Here is a 20,614-nt window from a genome sequence, read left to right on the forward strand (position 1 = left end):
GAGGTCCATCTCATCTAATGTACTATTTAAGACTTGTGTTTCCTTATTAGTTTTCTGTTTTAATGATCTGTCCATTGGTGTGAGTGGACTGTTAAAAGTCTCCTGTTAAAAAAAAAAAAAAAGTCTCCTGTTATTATTGTGTTACTGTCAATTTCTCCTTTTATGTTTGTTAGTGTTTGTTTTACGTATTGAGGTGCTCCTGTGTTGGGTGCATAGATTTTTACAATTGTTATGTCTTCCTCTTGGATTGATCCCTTGATTATTATGTAGTGTCCTTCCTTATCTCTATTTTTAAGGTTTATTTTGTCTGATATGAGGATGGCTACTCCAGCTTTCTTTTACTTCCCATTTGCATGGAATATATTTTTCCATTCTCTCACTTTCAGTCTATATGTGTCCTTAGGTCTGAAGTGGGTTTCTTGTAGACAGCCTGTATATGGGTCTTGCTTTTGTATCCATTCAGCCAGTCTGTCTTTTGGTTGGAGCATTTAATCCATTTACATTTAAAGTAATTATTGATAAGTATGTTCCTGTTGCCATTTTCTTAATTGTTTGGGGTTGATCTTGTAGATCTTTTTTCTTCTCTTGTGTTCCTTGACTGTATAAATTCGTTTAACATTTGTTGTAAAGCTGGTTTGTTGGTACTGAATTCTCTTAACTTTTGTTTGTCTGAAAAATTTTTTATTTCTCCATCAATTTTGAATGATATCCTTGCCGGGTACAGTAATCTTGGTTGTAGATTTTTCCCTTTCATTACTTTAAATATATCCTGCCATTCCTTCTGGCCTGTAGTTTCTGTGGAAAGATCAGCTGTTAAGCGTATGGGGTTTCCCTTGTATGTTACTTGTTGCTTCTTCCTTGCTGCTTTTAATATTCTTTCTTTGCGTCTGGTCTTTGTTAGTTTGATTAGTATGTGTCTTGGCGTGTTTCTCCTTGGGTTTATCCTGTATGGGATTCTTTGTGCCTCTTGGACTTGATTGACTATTTCCTTTTCCATGTTGGGAAAATTTTCAACTATAATCTCTTCAAAAAATTTCCCATACCTTTTTTCTCTTCTTCTGGGACCCCTGTAATTTGAATGTTGGTATGTGTGATATGGTCCCAGAGGTCTCTGAGACTGTCCTCAGTTCTTTTCATTCTTTCTATTTTATTTTGCTCTTCAGAAATTATTTCCACCATTTTATCGTCCAGCTCACTGTTTCGTTCTTCTGCTTCAGATATTCTGCCATTGATTCCTTCTAGAGTGTTTTCAATTTCAGTTACTGTGTTGTTTGTCTCTGTATGTGTCTTCTTTGATTCTGGGTCTTTGTTAGTTGATTCTTGTGTTTTCTCCATTTTGTTTCCAAGGTTTTGATCATCTCACTATCAGTATTCTGAATTCTTTTCCAGTTAGTTTGCCTATTTCCTCATTTATTTGGACTTCAGTGTTTCTAGTTTGTTCCTTCATTTGTGTAGCATTTCTCTGCTTTTTTTTTTTTTAACTTATTGTGTTTGAGGTCTCTTTTTCCCATGCTTCAAGGTTGAATTCTTTCTTCCTTTTGGTTTCTGCCCTCTAAGGTTGGTCTAGTGGTTTGTTTAAGGGTGAGATTTGTGCTGAATTTTTGTTTGTTCATTTGTTATTCCTCTTATGGGCAAGGCTGAGTGAGGTGATAATCCTGTCTGCTGATGACTGTATTTTTGTTTTATTTAGATGAGGCATCCTATACAGGGTGGTTGGGTGATGCTGGGTCTTGTATTCAGGTAATTTCCTTTGTGGGAGTTTTCACTATTTGATACTCCCTAGGGTTAGTTCTCTGGTAATCCAGGGTCTTGGAGTCAGTGCTCCCACTCCAAAGGCTCAGGACTTGATCTCTGGTCAGGATCAAAGATTCCACAAGTGGTTTCTTACGGCATTAAGTGAGATTAAACAAATATCCAAAATGAGAAACCAAAGATGAACCCCAGACAAATGGCAGTTATAAAATCAGGGAAATAATACTTAAAATAATGGAATATATATACACATATACATATATACCCATGAGCAAAGTCAAAACAGTCCAACAAAATAAAGTACAGTAGATTGACCCAGCGAACATGGGAAATCAAAGATTATATTTACCAGTTAAGAACAACTTCACTAAAGCACAAACTGGAAAACAAAACTAAAACAAGGTGCCAGTTGGGGAATAAAGCAATGAAAATAATAGTAGCAAATATGTTGAGAGGAAAGGAAAGAAAGAGTAGCTATGCAATGTTAAATAGAGGTAGATGAAGATGATTTGTATATATTGAAGATTAACTGCAAGGGGAAAAGAACAGTAGGAAAGGCAAACAAAGGAAGAGAAGTAGAAAAGTATAATAGATTTAAGAAAATTTAAATTATGAAATAGAGAAAAAAAACATGGAAGAAGAAAGAGAAAAGGAAGGAAAGGATAATTCCACAGAACTTCAAAGGCCCAATGTAGAGGCAGAGGTTTATAATGACTATTAAAAGTGTGACTGAATATACACATATACATATACACCCATAAGCAAAATCAAAACAGTCCAACAAAAATAAAGTAGAATAGATTGACCTGGTGAATAAAGGGAACCTAAAATTATGTCTACCAGAACAAAATTATAAAGCACAAACTGGAAAACAAAACTAAAGCAAGGTGCCAATTAGGGTAGAAAGCAATGAAAATAAAACTAACAAATATGTTGAGACTAAAGTAAAGAAGGAAAAGAAAGAAAGAATAGATGTGCAAAGTTAAATAGAGATAGATAAAGAAGATTTATATAAAAGGTTAACTGCAAGGGGAAAAGAACAGTAGGAAAAGCAAATGGAGAAATAAATATAGAAAGATAATAATAGGTTTAAAAAATTAAAATTAAAAAAGAACTCCCCTGAACTGCAAAAGCTCAATATAGAGGCGGAGGTTTATAACAGCAATAAAAAATGTGACTGAGGTAAAAAAAAAAAAAAAAAAGCTCAAAAGCTTAGTTAGATTTCATAGTGCCAATAAAATTGACAACTACAACAAAGGGGTGGGGGGGAAATCCAGGAGAATCTACAGAACCAGTCAAAACATAAGAAAAAATGTTTTTCTTGAATCACTGCTGTCAGAGTCCTTTCCCTCACTGGGAGTCGCAGTTCACTTCACCTCCCTAGGATGCCCTCTAACACTGTGCTGATCTCTGGACCTGCTGTGAGGGTAGCTCAGATTTTAATCTGGTCCTTCCCCATGTTCTTGCCTCCAGATGTCCACAGCTATCAGAACTAGTGCATTTCCTTTTGTGGGAGCTCTCAATGACCTTCCACAGACTCAAAATCTGCCTAGTTGATTGTATGGATTTAATCTGCTGCTTGTACAGCTGGTAGGAGGGTTTTTGGGTCTTTTTCCTTAGTACACTGCCCCTGGGTTTCAATTGTGGTTTTATTTCCACCTCTGGATATGGGTTTTCCACTGGGGTTTGCTCCTGAGGCTGCCTTGGAGGACCTGGGTTTGCCTCTGTGAGGGCCAGGTGGAGGTGGTGCAGCTGCTTGAGTTGCAGCACCAAGTATTCAGAGGAGTTGGGGTCTCGGGCAGCAGGAAATACAGTGCTCTAGAAGGGTTTGGCAACCAGTATTGGCCAATATTGGAGAAGGAAATGGCAACGCACTCTTAATATTCTTGCCTGGAGAATTCCGTGGACAGAGGAGCCTGGTGGGCTGCTCTCCATGGGGTTGCACAGAGTCAGACACGACTGAAGCGATGTAGCATGCATGCATTGAAGAAAGAAATGGCAACCCACTCCAGTAGTCTTACCTGGAGAATCCCAGGCACAGAGGAGCATTGTGGGCTGTTATCTATGGGGTCGCACAGAGTCGGACACAACTGAAGCAACTTAGCAGCAGCAGCAGCATTGGCCAATATGCTCCAGTATTCTTGCCTGGAGAACCCCCCTTCCTGACAAAGAAGGCCACAGTCCACAGGGTCACAAAGAGTTCGACACAACCTAAGCAACCCTGTGTGCATAGATGGAAGAATTTTTTTTTGCCTCAGGCAGCTCTGCGCCAGTGAGAGTTGAGCGTGAAGATAGCGCAGCTGCTTGGCTTGCGGGGACCCTGGCAGTGCCAACTGTGCAAGGACACGGACTACTTCTGCTGCAGGAGTTATGGCCTTATCAGAGTTTTTTTGAGCCTCTTGTAGCTGGCGATCAGAAGGCCTATTTGGCCAGTCTTTCTCCGTAGTAGCTCTGCCCGTTCAGGCACTTACAGGGCTCCCTTGTGTGGGGTGCTTATCTGTTGTTCAGAGCATCAGGCGCATAGAGGGGCCCCCTGCTTGGGATCCTACTCTGTAGATCAGTGCCTCAGGCACTTAAAGGGGCACCGTGGGTGGGGTCCTACTCTGTAATTCAGTGCATCAGGCATTTGATGGGCCAGCCTCTCTTGTTCAGCTGCTGATGCTGGCGTGTCAGGGGAGAGAGGTTATGGTTATGGCTCCACCCCCTACACATGACTCAGCCGTATTGCCTTACTTCCTTGGCTGCCTGGCTTTCCTCCACCGGCGTTTCCCACCACAGTGTCCTCCTTCACATCCCCTCAATCCATCTCTCCGCAGTCAACAGCAGTCCTTGCCCTGGGATTGCTCCACAATCCCTAAACTCCAGCTCCCAGCCACTGCGCCATCTAGGGTATGTATGGCAGCGGCAAGGACTACCTGATTCTCATTTCATTTCAGTCAGTCGGTCCAGTTGCTCAGTCGTCGACTCTTTGCAACTCCACGGACTGCAACACACCAGGCCTCCCTGTCCATCACCAACTCCCAGAGTTTATTTAAACTCATGTCCATTGAGTCAGTGGTGCCATCCAACCATCTCATCCTTTGCCCTTGGTGAGTGGGGGAACTGAAGCAGGGGTCTGATCCCCACATTCGAGCGTCTGAGTCAGAGGAGAAACATTTAAGGCTAAAAGGGAAACAGCTGATTTGTGGCAGCCTAAATGGCTCCAAAATCACTGCAGATGATGACTGCAGCCATGAAATTAAAAGGCCCTTGCTCCCTGAAAGAAAAGCACTTTTATGTCTGAAGGTGTATTCCTGATGTATCCGTGGAGAGAGATGTATTTCACATCCATCTACTACTCCGCCATCTTGTTCCTCCTCCTTACTGATCTTAATTTTTGCTTAAAGCTGTACTTCTAGCTTCTCTCAGATAGAAACTTGGAAATTTAATGAAATTCTGAATTTTATATGAAAGTGAAAGTCATTCAGTCATGTCCGACTCTGTGACTTCATGGACAGTCCATGGAATTCTCCAGGCCAGAATACTGGAGTGGGTAGCCTTTCCCTATGGTAAAGTTTTTTTTTCCTATGGATTTTCTATGGTAGACTATTTTTTTCCATAATTGATTTTATCTCCTTCCATTTTGTTATTCCTTTTTGCCAAAAAAAAGTGTAGGTTTATGATGAGGCTCTAAGCAAAATTGGACTTCTTATTGGGCTTTTTTTGTTTTTTTTTTTTTGCTGCACTGACTGCAGTGGCGTACAGGATCTTAGTTCCTTGGCCAGAGATTGAATCTGTGCCCCCTCCAGTGGCAGTGCAGAGTCATTATACCAGCAGGACTGCCAAGGAAGTCCCCTTGTTGGACCTTTTAAATGGACTTCATAATTATAATCTTTTCAGCTACTTAATATCAGTCTTTTTTAAACCTAAATTTTTCATGGAAGGTATAATTGATACTACCTTTGATATCTAAAATCTCAAAGCTAGAGGTTTTTATTATCCACTGTGTCACTGAAAGATTACCTGTAGGCACAAACGTGTTTCTGAAACAAGTATTTATGAAGTTAATGAGGTTATTATGAAGCTACTTTGAAAACAACCATCAAAAGTTTGTTATAGTCACAGGCTAATGACATAACAATACATTGATTTGTGTTCTACTCATTATAGGAAAGGGAAAACGTATAAAACATCAGTTTTTTATTTCCTACAGTATAGTTTTTGATGGGATTGGTCATGTCTATCTTGCTTGTTTTTAAAAAAAATCAAGAGATTAATAGCATTTTGTTGACCCCCACATCGTAATGTTTTTACCTTATAATTTTTCAGTTTTAGGCTTATATGAATAGTACCTGTTGATCGAAGCATATGCTATATGAAGAACTTGGCACCAGTTTGTGTAAGAGAGTAAAGTTTAGCAGATTAGTGAACTTTACACTGGCTTATCTATTATTAATAGCTGAAGCTTAAATACAAATTAGAAGCTCATATTGAAAGTTACTTTAACATTCTAAACCAGAGGTCACCTCTACCACCTCCGAGTATGACAGGTAGTGCCTCCATGTTCTGAGAGTAAAGCCACTAAAATTATATGTTACTCATTAGCCTGAGGTTGAACAGTGTCACCTCTGACTTCAGGTTTGCTGATCACAGATCATAAAGGTAGAGAATACTTTGAACACTCTCAGTAGAGCCTTTCTACTTGTCTTCTCACAAAGCTATTTAGGGAAAGATAAGTATCATCAAATAATTATGTGTCTATGGGTTGAGTGTAACTCTTAAATACTCTTATTAGAAATAAAATATTATAATATTCACTTAATATTTTGGTGGTAGGAATATATTTTATGAAATAAACCTTCTCTTTTTAAAATGGATTTACAGGAAGCAGAATATATTCTAGTAACTGCCCTTGCCATTTCTTTATAGTTCCGTGCTACAAGCGGTGTAAACAGATGGAATATTCAGATGAATTGGAAGCTATCATTGAAGAAGATGATGGTGATGGGGGATGGGTAGATACTTATCATAATACAGGTAAGAGGAGAATAGAATGGCATGTGTTTAATTTGTTTTAAACTCTTTTGCCATCTTTTATAGCAGCCTTGATTTAAAAAATAAAGAAAGCAACACAAGGCATAGTTTTGTACCAGAAGATTTTTACCTGAAAAGAAGCTAGAGAACAAATTAGGAAAAAATGCCCTTGGAGTGTACCACATTTTATAGTACTGTACTACTTGCCACTACACACTGCCAAATATACCATGAAGGCAAAATTATTGCTCTCAGTTGAGATTCACTGCAGTAGTCAGAGGTCTAAATAATCTGCACAGGAAAAAGTACCTCTTTAAGTTCATTTTTCCTCTGCTCTGAGTAAAGGACACTGCCATCTGTTTCCTTAGATGATTCAGAAACAGATTCAGGACTTGAGTTCCTTGATTTGAAGCTTTCTTGTTCCTTAATGAGTTGAAATATTGTTATGTCAAGGCTTAGAGAAAATAACTGAACAACTTCTTAAAATAATTTCAAAATCATCCTCTTTCCTCAACTGAGTAGTTCCGTAGAGCCATTGGTTATAGCGCTATGTTTCTGATGTCAAGTTAGTGAGCCTCTCAGTTGTCTAGTGTATTCCTTAATCCCTGTCCCAGAATCCAGGTGCGTATTTACAAAAGCATTCTCACAGAGATAAGCAGGTGTTGGAATGATTGTGCTATGCTGTCCCTCGTCACTCAGCTGTATCCAACTCTTTGAGACCTCATGGACTGTAGCCTGCCAGGCTCCTCTGTCCATGGGGATTCTCCAGGCCAGAACACTGGAGTGGGTTGCCATGCCTTCCTCCAGGGGATCTTCCCAACCCAGGGATTGAACCAGGTCTCCACATTGCAGGTGGATTCTTTATAGTCTGAGCCGCCAGGGTAGCCCAAGAATACTAGAGTGGGTAGCCTATCCCTTCTCCAGGGAATCTTCCTGACTCAGGAATCAAACTGGGGTCTCCTGCATTGCAGGCCGATTCTTTACCCACTAAGCCATTGGGGAAGTCCTTACATGATTGTGGAAGCTAGCAATTCTGAAATGTAAAGAGCAGGTTGGCCAGCAGTCTGAAGACTGGTAATGGTCAGTTGATAGAGCTAGAGTCTGAGGCCAGTCTGGAAGCAGAATTCTTCTAGAGCACTCAGTCTTTTTTTCTTAAGTAAAAAGTCTCTTAAGAGACTAAGTCTCTTTTTCTTAACCATCTCCTGATTGAATGAGGCTCACCTATAGTGATCTGCTTTACTCTAAGTATACTGATTTAAATGTTAAGCACGTTTAAAAAATAACCTTCAGAGTAACATTTAGACTGCTGTTTAATCAAACTATGGGATACAATAACCTACCCAAGTTGACATATGAGATTAACCATCACAACTGGTACAGTGTTACCTTCATTAGAATCCTTTGAGCTTTCTTTTTCTTTTCCAATATGTCCTCCTCTTAGGAGAGTCTGATTTAATGGGATGCTACTGCATTATATTTAGATGGATTGAAGAGGTTTATTTCCTTTGTTTCTGTGAAGTAGTCTCAGTGAGTTGTAATAGAAATCCATTATGTTAATAATCATACCTATTATAAAATAATTTCTAGAAAAACTACTCTGATATAAAAGCTTTATGCTCGAGCTGTGGATTGTGACTGACATTTTCTTTGAAAGTGAGTCTTTGGATTGGATATATTGAACAGATATATCAAAGCTTCAGAAGATAAACAAAGGAGCAAAGCATATTTTGTGTTTAGGGTTTTTTTTTTTTTTCTTTACTGTTTCCCATCCTTGTTAAATCATTTGAAAACACTGATGGATATTTTGTTTTTGTTTTTTTTTTTTTTTTAAAACATTTTATTTTTATTTATTTGGCTGCATAGAATCTTAGTTGTGGCATGTGGGATCTACTTCCCTGACCAGGGATCGAACCCAGCCCCCCTATATCAGGAGTGCAGAGTCTTAGCCACTGGACCACCAGGGAACTCCCTGAAAACACTGATGGATATTTTGAATTAGAAATATATTTAGCTGACTTATGATCGTACCACCTTCTTAATGTTACCTTCATTGAGATAAGTGGTTTCCAAGGTAGCTGCTTAATGAGGTACCGTGGACAGAGCATTGAACCGAAGAGCAGGTGTGGATTTGAATCCCAGGTTCTTCATGTAACTGAGATTTATACAAGTTTCTTTCTCTGGAGACTTCATTTCTTTATAGGGAGAAACCATTACTGTGACTGCCTTACAAAATAGTGTTTGTGAGGACTATATAAAATATAAAAGCAGTAAAATAGAAAGTCTCATATAAATCTGATGTGATATTACTTCCTCTGGATGTCCTAGATCTCTGAAGCAAATAGCATATTTAACATAACTGTTATCTTGTTGAGAAAATTTCATTGCAGGTTATATGACCCCTATAGTCTTCACTTTCTGTTTACTTTCTGAGAACATTTATTTTGATAGGCTCACACAAGGAAAGTAAATAAAATAAATGAAGGATATTAAATGAAGAAAGATAGGCTAGGATAATTTATGGTAAAATATTAAACCGATATTTTAAAAGTTACTATTTTTAATTTTAAGAAGTACCTTTGTGATTATTTATTCCTGTTAGAGTTCATTTGTAAAAGTGCTGCTAACGTTGCTTTCTCATTTCAGAGAACTTTGAGAATTTAGATAATGTTAAAGTGTTTTTATATTGCTCAAATCAGGTAAGTTGATGATCTTTACAACTTAATTTTAGTAATTTTCTGCTGAATTTTAAACAGGTATTGCAGGAATAACTGAAGCAGTTAAGGAGATTACACTGGAAAGCAAGGTAATGGTTAATTCATTATGTTTTTAAGTTCAGTGACCTAGTTATTTGCTTGTACATTTATTTTGAGGTTATTCATATCATCCATATGCAAACTCTTACTATCAGTATTTATTATCAACTCTTTTAAATTCCAGCTATTTTATTTCCTCTCATTTTTCTGCATCAACATACCAAAACACTACTGTTGCCCAGAGCTTCTCTTTTCTTTACTCTCAAATGGTTAAGAAAAACATTTTTTGAGACTGTAATTGGTTAAAATCTATAAATTTTTACTATTTGGGAGGATTTCTAGGCCAGTTTATAAGAAATGGCTTTTTATTTTTAAACAGAAGTCCCACACATTCTGTGAGTGGAGGTTTTTGAGGGGATTTATTTACTTGCTGATTACTGTAATAGATATCTGATAATACTGTTTTTAAATTTGTAGTTTAAACACTATCTTAAGCAGTTTATTCATTTCTTCTGAAATTTAATTTACTGCTAATTTGAGGGGTTCTTGGTTTTTGTTCTGTTTTTCATTTTGAAAATTTAAAGGAAGCTTTATAGCATTCAAAATCATGACATTTTGAATGAGTGAAAGCTAAATCAGTTGGGTTATATTGTACAGTTTATTTGAAGGAAAGGTAAAAATATACAATTGGGTATAAATTTTCTGCTTGAAACTTTTCAGTTAATTTAGACTATAGTAGCTTTTCATTTCTAAAGAATGATTATAGTTGTCTTCATATTTTTATATAGTTGTTTGAAATATTATAAAATACTGCAAAACACTTTCACCTTTATATTTTCTTAACTATTTTGTTAAATAGTCCATTCTCTTAGAGGATAGAATATTTGACAGAGTATCTGTTCTTTTTGTCTTTCTGAAACAGTTAGCTGCAGCAGTTCCTAGTTTAAGATCATTGTCTTTGTGTGTTTCTGTCATTGGGATCTTTTGGGATTTGTTACTGGGGCTTAACAGAAGGTGTTAAAAACCAAAACAAGGTTTTTTCTTTTTTTTTTCCAGTGTACAGTTTTATGCTTGCTAGGGATTAAGGTTCAGTTCATTAGTCTGAGAACTCATCTTTTTGAAGTTCTGCTTTTTGGAGAATTTGACTAAGGAGAAATTACATAAATGACTTTGATGCTTCAGAAGCTCTTGTTTATTCCAGCGATTAGTGTGTATGGATCAGACTTTGGGAATAATAAATGGCAGAGTGTGGATCCATTGTTTTGATAGGTTTATGATAAATCCTCTCAGGAATTTTTAATAAATTTAATAATGGTTAATATGGTACTCAGTATCCCACTTAGCATTCTCATGTCTTACTAATGGTTGAGTACTTGCAATAATTTACAACTAGAATTTATCTTCCCTGTCATTTCCTGTTTAATACAGAATTTACATGATTTTTTTTTATAATTTAGTGCTTAGAATGCATACAATTAAAATTATATAAATTAGGTGAAACTAAATGTCCAGTTTTTTGACCTACTACATTGACTTCAGATTTTTAGAATATTAATTTTGTGAAAATGATAATTGTATATTATATTAGGCTTGTCTTTGGTTAGCATTATTTCATTTTAATGCAGATGTAGTTAAGAAATTGAACTGAAATCTTATATGTTATAATAATTGTAATTGCTTAATTCAACCAGGAATGTTAACTTAGAGAATGTGATAGTATTTGATTTGTAATAATATTAACATGTAAATGTATTGTGGTTTATAAATATATATATATTTCTCCTTTAAGTGTACGAGTTAACTTTGAACTGACTTTCTAATACTATTGAATTGGTTAGCTAGAAATATTGTTTTGTCAGAAGTGCAGCTGGCAACAATTTTTAAATGACTCCTGGTGCTTCTATGATACTTTCTATATTTTTCAGTCACAGTGGTTAGCACATGGTTTTTAATGGTTGGTTTATGGGTTTATCATATGAAGTAGGAGATTTTTGAGTTTAAGAAATATCTCATCATGCTTACTTTTGCAGTGGTTAACACTGTGCTGGCATGTGGGTGCTCAGTATTTGAACTCATGAACATATTTAAATGACTTTAAATATAATTAATTTCAAAGGACAGTATAAAACTCAAAGATTGCTCAGCTTTATGTGAGGAGGAGGAAGAGGAAGATGAAGGAGAAGCTGCAGATATGGAAGGTATTTGTGTTATGGATTTGTTTTAATCACAATAGAGTATTGATTTTAGAATATATATATAATTGGTGTGGATTAAGAATTCTACTTTATTGAGTTCTGAATTTTAACATTGAACAGCCTAGAGAGGATTTGTTTAGTTTAAATTTAATCAGTGCAGAACTTACCTTGCTCTTGGACTTTACCGAGAGCATGGCCTTGATAGCATTATTTCTGCTGGATCAGTATTGATCGTAAATATTTAATGCTGGAGACAGCCATAAGATACAGATTCTTAAGCTAATTCCTAAATTCTTTCAGAACAGAAGAAAATTTGTTCAAGGGTTAAGTATTTTCTTCTTCCTTTTTGGTAGCATCTTACTACTTAAACCTTATGATAGTTATTCTTAATGGGGCCTTTTGAACTATATGGAATCCTTCCACTGCTTCCTGAGAATCTGAAGTGCCTTCCTAGCATTGCCAGTTGAGAGTTGAGACTTAATGTGTTAGTGAATCATAGTTACAAGAGATTGAAAGCCGTTATACTAACAGAACACAGTAATACAGGTCTAAAAGTATATGGCTATTCAAAATGTCATATTTCATTAGCATGATAATCTTTAATATGAAATTTCAGATATTTAAAATTAGATGGAAGAAAGTGCTGTCACCAGGACAACCTGTCTTGTTAAGTCCAGATTGTTAAGCCCAATCTGTCTTTATAATACTTACCTTCTCTGTATATTTATTTGATTCTGTTAACCTTTTCCTCCATTGGTTTTTATGACATGGGATTTACCTCCTCCTTGCTTGACTATTTCTTCTAAGTCTTCTTCCCAGGCTCTTTTACTTCTGCTTAGCTGTTAAATGTTGGTATTTTATGGTGCTTCACTCTTTCTCTGCTTACTCCCTACACTCCCAGGTAGATTTTTATCTACTCCTGTAACTTCTATAATTAGAGACTGTAGTCTGGCAGGAAGAATGGTGTGTAAACTGCATTAGATTTTCTATGAGAGTTTAAGTATGAATATGTGTATGTATAGAGAGAGGATTAGCAGTTGGAAAAAGGAAAAGAATATGAAAAATGACAGGGCAGGCATTTTGGAGGCTGTAAGGTGGCCAAATCCCCCTAGTACCTAGAATTTAGTGAGATAGAATGCAGAAGTAGAAGGTAGTATCTGTAGAGATGGCAGGTGGTGTTTGCTGAAGAGGCAGCGGCAGCTTAGCCTAATCAACCAGAGTAGTCTTGACTTAAAAAGTGAAAGTGTTAGTTGCTGAGTTGTGTCTGACTCTTTGCGACCTCATGGGCTGGACTGTAGCCTGCCAGGCTTCTCTGTCCACGGGGATTCTCCAGGCAAGAATACTGGAGTGTGTTACCATGCCTTCCTCCAGGGCATCTTCCCAACCCAGGTATCGAACCCAGGTCTCCCACACTGCAGGAAGATTCTTTTACCATCTGAGCCACCAGGGAAGCCTTTGACTTAAAAAAGTACCTTTCAAAAAGAATAAGTATCTTTCACTTTTGTTTCCAAAATTACTTTTGAGCTTTCATGAAACCTAGCTGTATATCTGTTCCTAGATTCTAGTGAGAATTTTATCCTTATTTCCATGTGTACTCCTATTCATTGAAGAAATCCAGATGAGTTTACTTGTAACCAAAATTGATCACAGGAACCTCATATATTGTGTCTATGCTCAAGACATCCATATCTAAACCCCAACCCAGATCTACTTGTTTAGATTCATCTCCACATGGAAGTCTCATAGTTGTCAGACCACCTTCTTGTACAAATACTCATTTCTGCAATCTGTTTCTGAATGGTATACAGTTGACTGTTGGAGCAGGAAACCTTATGAATAAAGTACTGTTTTAGTACTTCAATACTCTGGCCACCTGATGTGAAGAACTGACTCATAAGAAAAGACCCTGATGCTAGGCAAGATTGAAAACAGGAGGAGAAGGGGATGACAGAGGATGAGATGGTTGGATGGTGTCACTAACTTGATGGACATGAGCTTGAGCAAGCTTCGGGAGTTGGTGATGGACAGGGAAGCCTGGTGTGTTGCAGTCCTTGCGATCACAAAGAGTCGGACATGGCTGAGCAGTTGAACTGAACTGAACTGTTTTAGAGTTCAAGCTGTAGAATTGCCTTAAATATCTGACCACCTTCTAGTATGTTTGTTACATTTCCCTTGGATAGAATTAAAGAATTGCTATACATGGAATTTTGTTTAAGAAGTGTCATTGGTACCTAATATAACAGTTAATTTTCATCCATTTTTCAGCAAATATTTATGGAGTAAGACAGTATATATCAGATACTACCTTTGGTGCTGGAGATAAAGCAGTAGACATGATCTCACAGAGCTAATATTTGATTTAGGGGACACAGACAAAAACAATAGATAAAGCAAAACATAAACTGTCTCAGATGGTTGTAAGTATTAGGGAGAAAAGTAAAGGCAGGCAGAAACAGGGAGTCTTGTAGTAGGATGAGTGTTGTAAATTTTAAATAGGTTGGTTAAGAGAAACCTCACTGAGGATATGCTTTTTGAGTATAGCCTGACAAAAAGTAAGCGGACAAGCTGTTTGGTTATCTGAGGAAGAGTGCAAAGGCCCTGATGTGGGAACACATATGACTTACATAAATACTTCAAGGAGGCTCCTATGTTTAGAGGGGCATGAGGAGAGGGTAATAAGGAGTGGAATTAGAGAGGTAACCTGGGAACCAGATGGTGTAGGGCCCTGGCTTTAACTCTGAGATCAGAAGCTGTTGGGGGTTTTTTAAGTAAAGGAACAACAGAATGAGATTTTAAGATCTCAAAAGAATCGCTATGACTTCAGTGTTGAGAATAAAGACTGAAGGGGTTTGGGACAACAGTTAGGCATCTACTTTGATAATCTAGGCAAGAAATGACTGTGACATGGGCTCAGGTGGTAACTGGAGGTGATGAGAAACTGAAGATTCTAGATATTTTGAGGCTAGGGCCAAAAGAGTATTTGTTGCTGGATTGAATGTGACATGAGTGGTCATGTGTGACTCCAGGGTTTTTGACCTGAGTGTGTAGAAAGATGTTATTCAGGTGGGGAGTGAATGGCTTTGGAGGGGAAGTCAGGAGCTCAGTTTTTGACATGTGATACTTGTGCTGTCCCCTAGTCATTCATTCGAGTCATAAATAACAATTGGGTATCAGTGTTTGCAGTAAGGGAATAAATTAAAGAGTCATCAGCATTTAAAGTCATTGGGACTAGATGAAATCTTCAAGGGAGTCAGTGTGGATGAAGAAGAGGCACATTCCAAAAACTGAGCTTTTGGTTACTGTAGATGTTGAACAGGACCAGCATAGGAGATAGTGAAGAAAAAGTTAGTGAGGTGGGAGGAAAGCCAGGAAAATGTAGTATCTTAAAGGCTGAGGAAGGAAAATGTTGCAAGGAAGAAGAAATAAATCATGCCAGATGTTCTTAAGATATCAATTAAGATGAAAACTGGGAATTTACCACTGGATTCAGCAAGTGGAAGTCACTGATGACTTAGCGAGCATGTCTTATGCAGTCATATAAATATCCTTGCATACCCTGTGGAGTCACCAAGAACTCTAGTTTTATCGTGCCAGTTGGTATTAGTAAAAGATCAAGCCTTAAGTAAGCCGGACTTTCTCTGACACTGTTAGGTAAAATGTCTGCTTCTTTAGAAATACAGAATTAGCTCTCTAATTTATTCAATATCTTCGATAGAAACTAAAGCAAAAACCCAAGTTTTGCATACTCTGAAGTAATATGTAATTTGGTTTAGGAAATTATTTTGAACTCGATTAATCTTTTGTTGCTTTTTATAACAGAATATGAAGAGAGTGGATTGTTGGAAACAGATGAGGTTTGTAAATTGAGTTTTCTTTAGTTAATTTTTAATGAGTAAACTTGGGGATTAGTGTTCCTAATATCTTGATCTATCAAATGAGTTTTTTATGTGTACATTGTTTATAGCATTTAACATTTTAGCTTTGAATTTTGTTATATCTGCTGTTGAATAAAAAATACATAGGATGGGATGATTTGCTAAAACATCACATAGTGATTTTAAAGGTTGTAAATTTTTCTCCACTGTTACCAGGCTACATTAGATACAAGGAAAATAGTAGAAGCTTGTAAAGCTAAAACTGATGCTGGAGCTGAAGATGCTATTTTGCAAACCAGAACTTATGACCTTTACATCACTTATGATAAATATTACCAGACACCACGACTATGGTTGTTCGGCTATGATGAGGTAAAAATAAAGAAAAAATTTTAGTGTAAATGTTTAAAATTTGAGGGTTGAATCTTTTGTCATTAAGTCCATGGGTATATATTTTGGCCTTTAAAGTTTTAGGAATCATTTGCTTTGTAATTTTGTGATTAATGTTGAATTTGATTCTTATTTTGAAGAAACTAGGAATTATTCAATGTGAAACAACACTGCTAAGGATTAAACAGAAATAATGTTACATTTATTCCTTGGTCCCTAGAACTTACCCTTTTGAAATGTGAGGAAAATTGAAGTTGGTTTGTTATATTAAATTTTGTTTTGGATTATAGGTAGACATTTGCAGAATAATCATATTGCATGTGGAGTTTTTTCCCTGTAGACTTTCACTTAATTGAATTAAAGGAAAACTAAAATAAAATTAACTTGTTTAACCTGTCATTCCAATGACTATAAATGGAAAACAAATAGGCCTAAAAGATGTTATAAAGTTATAAAATGTTTTGATAGCTCTGAACTTGCCTTTTTGTGAACTTTTTTCTGTATTAGGTGATAGCTGATTTCACATAGCCTTGATGGACAGACTCTCCTCCCTGGCTACTTGATATAAACTTTGCCCCAAATAATCTGGTGATTCTAAATAGTATAGAATTTGAAATTGCAAGTTATGTGAAAGGTGGGGCTAAGTATATTATAAAGACTAAAGTTTAGGCCTAGAAGTTTTTAAATAGTAATTTCAAAGCATTTTTTATGGTTTCAGCAACGGCAGCCTTTAACAGTTGAGCACATGTATGAAGACATCAGTCAAGATCATGTGAAGAAAACAGTGACCATTGAAAATCATCCTCATCTCCCACCACCTCCTATGTGTTCAGTTCACCCATGCAGGTGCGTGTGTGTGTACACTTCATGGATTTACCACTTGAGAGTCTGTATAAACAGTGTCTGAACAGAAGAAAATTTACTTCATAAATAAAATTCTGTTGTCTTCCTTAGAAATGTTTTTGTGTTTAAGTAATATGTAAGACCAAAAAAAAATTTATCAATTTCTTTTAAGTTTCAATTCATTAAGAATATTTTTTTGTTCTTTGTGTGTTGTATTAGAGTATAGATTTTTGTGATTTTACTCCTGTTACTAGCTCCAAGAATATTTTGGAAGATTCTTTTTAGATTAAAAAATACTAATGGTTTGCTCTGTTGTGATATCTTTCTGTGAATGTGGAATATAAAGTTAACTTTGTGCTTTTTCTAGGTGACCTATTAATCTCCTTTTATTGGTTAGTGAAGGGAGATGTGTGCAGAATTTCTATTCTCCTCTACTTTTCAATTAAGAAGTTTCCAACCCTACCAAATCAAGTACATTTTATAAGTTGGTATTTCTTTGTATCAGTGTGTTATCACAGGGCTAAAAAAGTGAAACTGAGTCTATATACATATCAAGGCATTTTAGGCCTTGCCATTGGCTGCTTCAGATTATGACTTCATATTCTCAGGACCAGTACATTTACTCTCATCTTCTAAGTTGACTGCCTCTGTCATGAAGGTTATATTCAGAGATTGAAGTGACGTTATTTAAGCCAGGATACATATAAAAGTTCATTTCTTCTGTATGATGCACTTTACTCAGTTAATTTGCTCAGGTAATTACTCTGATATCACCATTTTATGTAGCATAGGAGATTAACCAGTTGGCCATGAGAAGATTTGTGGAAAACTTTAGATAAGTATCCTTTATATAAAGGCAAAAAAATTTTTTCTAAATAGAATCAGATAATTTTTATCTGAAAAAATATATATGTGAACTTTGACCAACTGGCTTTTCTTTAACTCAGTTGTGGCTTATTCTCAGTTAAATATTTAAGCAGTCAAAAATCACAGCATTATAATTATCTCTTTGTTGTTGTTTTTAACCAACCGTTTTCATGTAACTTTTTTGAATTTGTCTGGTTGGATTCTTGTTTTTTTCTCAGAGCAGAAAGCCCTTGCTCTGCAGTTGTACCCTGGCATGATTTCCCTTTCTTTGATTTTCTGCCCTACCCCTCCTTCCACCCCCACTATAGGAAAGCTAACTAGTTCCATTGTGTTCCTTTGTGACTACCATAGCTTTTTAAAATTACCCCTTCCCCCAGTAAAATTGTCTGCATGACTCAACAGTCTGGCTTGTTGGGGAGTAGAGAGAAGAATATTTTACATTATTACTGTTATATATTAAAATCACTGACAGTAAAAATTTTCACAAACAAAAACTTGCTTTTCCTATTTTGATCCAGTTGATCTATACTAATATTTATTCTTTTACATTTAGGCATGCTGAGGTGATGAAGAAAATCATTGAGACTGTTGCAGAAGGAGGGGGAGAACTTGGTGTTCATATGTATCCTTATCTGTCTGTGTATGTGACTAGGGGCAAAGTGCTTCTGGGATATTTTTTTTCCCCTTTTTGAGAAATTTAGCCCCTCATATGTGGAAATCTTTGTTTGGAAGATGTTGCATTGTGATAGTTCTGGCCTCCTTCAGTTGTTGAGCACATGTCCCTGTGTGAACCAGTTCGCTCTGCTTTGTTACAGAGCTTCAGAGCAATATGTGCTTCTAGGTAGCAGCTTGCCAAGTGCCTTTGTTTGTTCAGGAGGCAATGGCTGAGAGTATGCAATTCATAACTGTTAACTCTTGATGAAAAAGAAACTCAAAACACTTAATCTGTTGATGAAAGATGAGTAACCTGTGAATTTAGAGGATAACACGTGAATATCTTTTCCTCAGATATATTCCTAATTTAGCAGGTTGTCAAAAGTGTACTTTCCTATCAGGTAAAAAGTAAAGTTGGGTTTTGTCGATCTGAGATCTCTGAAGTGAAGAAAAGTAAAAAGCGCATGAATTCTATATCAGGTAGTCTTCAAATACAGTATTCTTATTTTTCTCCAGATATGAGCACCCATTTATTTTTGTGGGGTTGACAAGAGGAATTAAGTGAACTGCTGGGTCCTGAAATACACATGCCCATAGCCTGGATTTGTGAAAAGCAGCCAGAGTCAATGGTTTAAATACCAAACATCTTGAATGAGTGGTTCATGCCACTCACTGTTAGATGTAGACTGAGGGGTTGCCACTGTCTTGGAACTATAGATAACGTGAACATTGCCAATAGAATGTGTGTCCTTCAGAGAAACATTGAGCTGAGGTGATATTGAAACAACCGGGAGTTTTTGGTCCAACCAGATTTACTGTTGAAAGCCTATTATGCATAATATGAGCATTCATCTCTATTTTTGAAGCTATATAGCAGCTTGGAAGACTCTGTAATTCTAATTGAGTCATCAATTAAAAATTAAGCTCTTAATGTTTCTAAGTGCATTGGAACATAGGGAAAAAAATCAGGAATTTGTTAAAGACAGTCCAGTATAGCAGATGCTATGGCAGGTACATATACTAACCAAGAATCAGTTCTTATGGAGGATTTTTACCTATTTTTTGTTCTTTTGCTTCAGTATTTTTACATTCTCCACACTGTCTCATTTTCTAACATACTCTAAAAAACTTATAGACAGTAAAAAAAGCCATTTCCCACTCATTTAAATTTGTGCAACAATATCCTTATTTATATATTAAAATATTTGGGCTAATAAGAACTTGGACTCTTTAAGAAGTCTTAACATGCAAATATTAAATCGGGATAAGTCAGGCATTCTTAAGTTATAGAGAGCCTTGTGTTGAATAGACACCAGCTTGCATGAATGAATGTTTTTTTAATATACTTGATTTAAGATTCTGTCTTCTATATATTTTCTGAGTTATTGCTTAATAAAATGGATAATTACAATGTTAGCTTAAATCAGAACTATTTACCAATCTGTTTTCCTTAGCTAAAAACCTTTAGGTATCTTCTGATTTTCTTGAAATTTGTACAAGCTGTCATTCCAACAATAGAATATGACTACACAAGACACTTCACAATGTAACAAAGAGAGCATAAAATCTATCCTAATTATTCGTTTTGATTTTTAAGGAATTAACCCATAGTGACCATTGACCATATTCACCAATATGTACAATTTCTCTAATAAAGAGACTTATGTTTATGCATTAAATAAAAAAAGTTCCACCACCAGCCTTATTTGTTTAATAAAAATGAGTGTAAAGAGACTTTTTTTCTTGCTTCTTATCAAAAAGGTGGTAATAGCATTTTTCTTAAATAATAATAATTCTTTAAGTGTAGAAATATACAGAATGATGGTAAGAGTATTTTTGGTTCCCATTTATGAGGAAGGTATTTGAATGTGTATTTGTGTGTGAGAGGTGGGACTAGAAAATACTGCATGCTAGACTCCCTTTCCCTTCTTTCTCTTGCTCTTTGTTCCTTTTGTTTTCCCTCTGTCTCCCTAAGTCTCCTATCTGCTAATAGTTAACATTGATGAAGTACTTACTGTGTGCCAGGAAATTAAGTGCTGTTGCTTCTTTTGTTAATACTTCCAGAGTAATTCTGGATTCAAGAATATTTTTCTTATTGTGATTGCCTGTGAGTGCATGTGCGCACATGCGTGCTCAGTTGTGTCCATCAAACTCTTTGTGACCCCATGGACTGTAGCCCACTAGGTTCCTCTGTCCATGAGTTTTCCCAGGCAAGAATACTGGAGTGGGTTGCCATTTCCTCCAGGGGATAGAATATTAAAATTTCAATTGA

The 20,614-nt window shown here is 36.3% G+C and overlaps 1 protein-coding gene across 1 annotated transcript in view; it reads left to right on the forward strand.

Moving 5' to 3' along the window:
• The window catches only part of ATG3 (autophagy related 3), a 34,243-nt gene extending 14,167 nt beyond the window's left edge, over positions 1-20,076 (forward strand). Inside the window, exons 5-12 of the mRNA XM_043873832.1 lie at positions 6,661-6,768; positions 9,519-9,568; positions 11,635-11,716; positions 15,533-15,567; positions 15,805-15,960; positions 16,697-16,824; positions 18,242-18,310; positions 19,811-20,076. Of these exons, the coding sequence (XP_043729767.1) occupies positions 6,661-6,768; positions 9,519-9,568; positions 11,635-11,716; positions 15,533-15,567; positions 15,805-15,960; positions 16,697-16,824; positions 18,242-18,310; positions 19,811-19,892 (710 nt within the window). The 3' untranslated portion in view covers positions 19,893-20,076. The remainder of the gene's footprint in view (positions 1-6,660; positions 6,769-9,518; positions 9,569-11,634; positions 11,717-15,532; positions 15,568-15,804; positions 15,961-16,696; positions 16,825-18,241; positions 18,311-19,810) is intronic.
• The last annotated feature ends 538 nt before the right edge of the window (positions 20,077-20,614 follow it).

The sequence above is a fragment of the Cervus elaphus genome, chromosome 19, assembly GCF_910594005.1.
Source record: "Cervus elaphus chromosome 19, mCerEla1.1, whole genome shotgun sequence".
Lineage (NCBI taxonomy): Eukaryota > Metazoa > Chordata > Mammalia > Artiodactyla > Cervidae > Cervus > Cervus elaphus.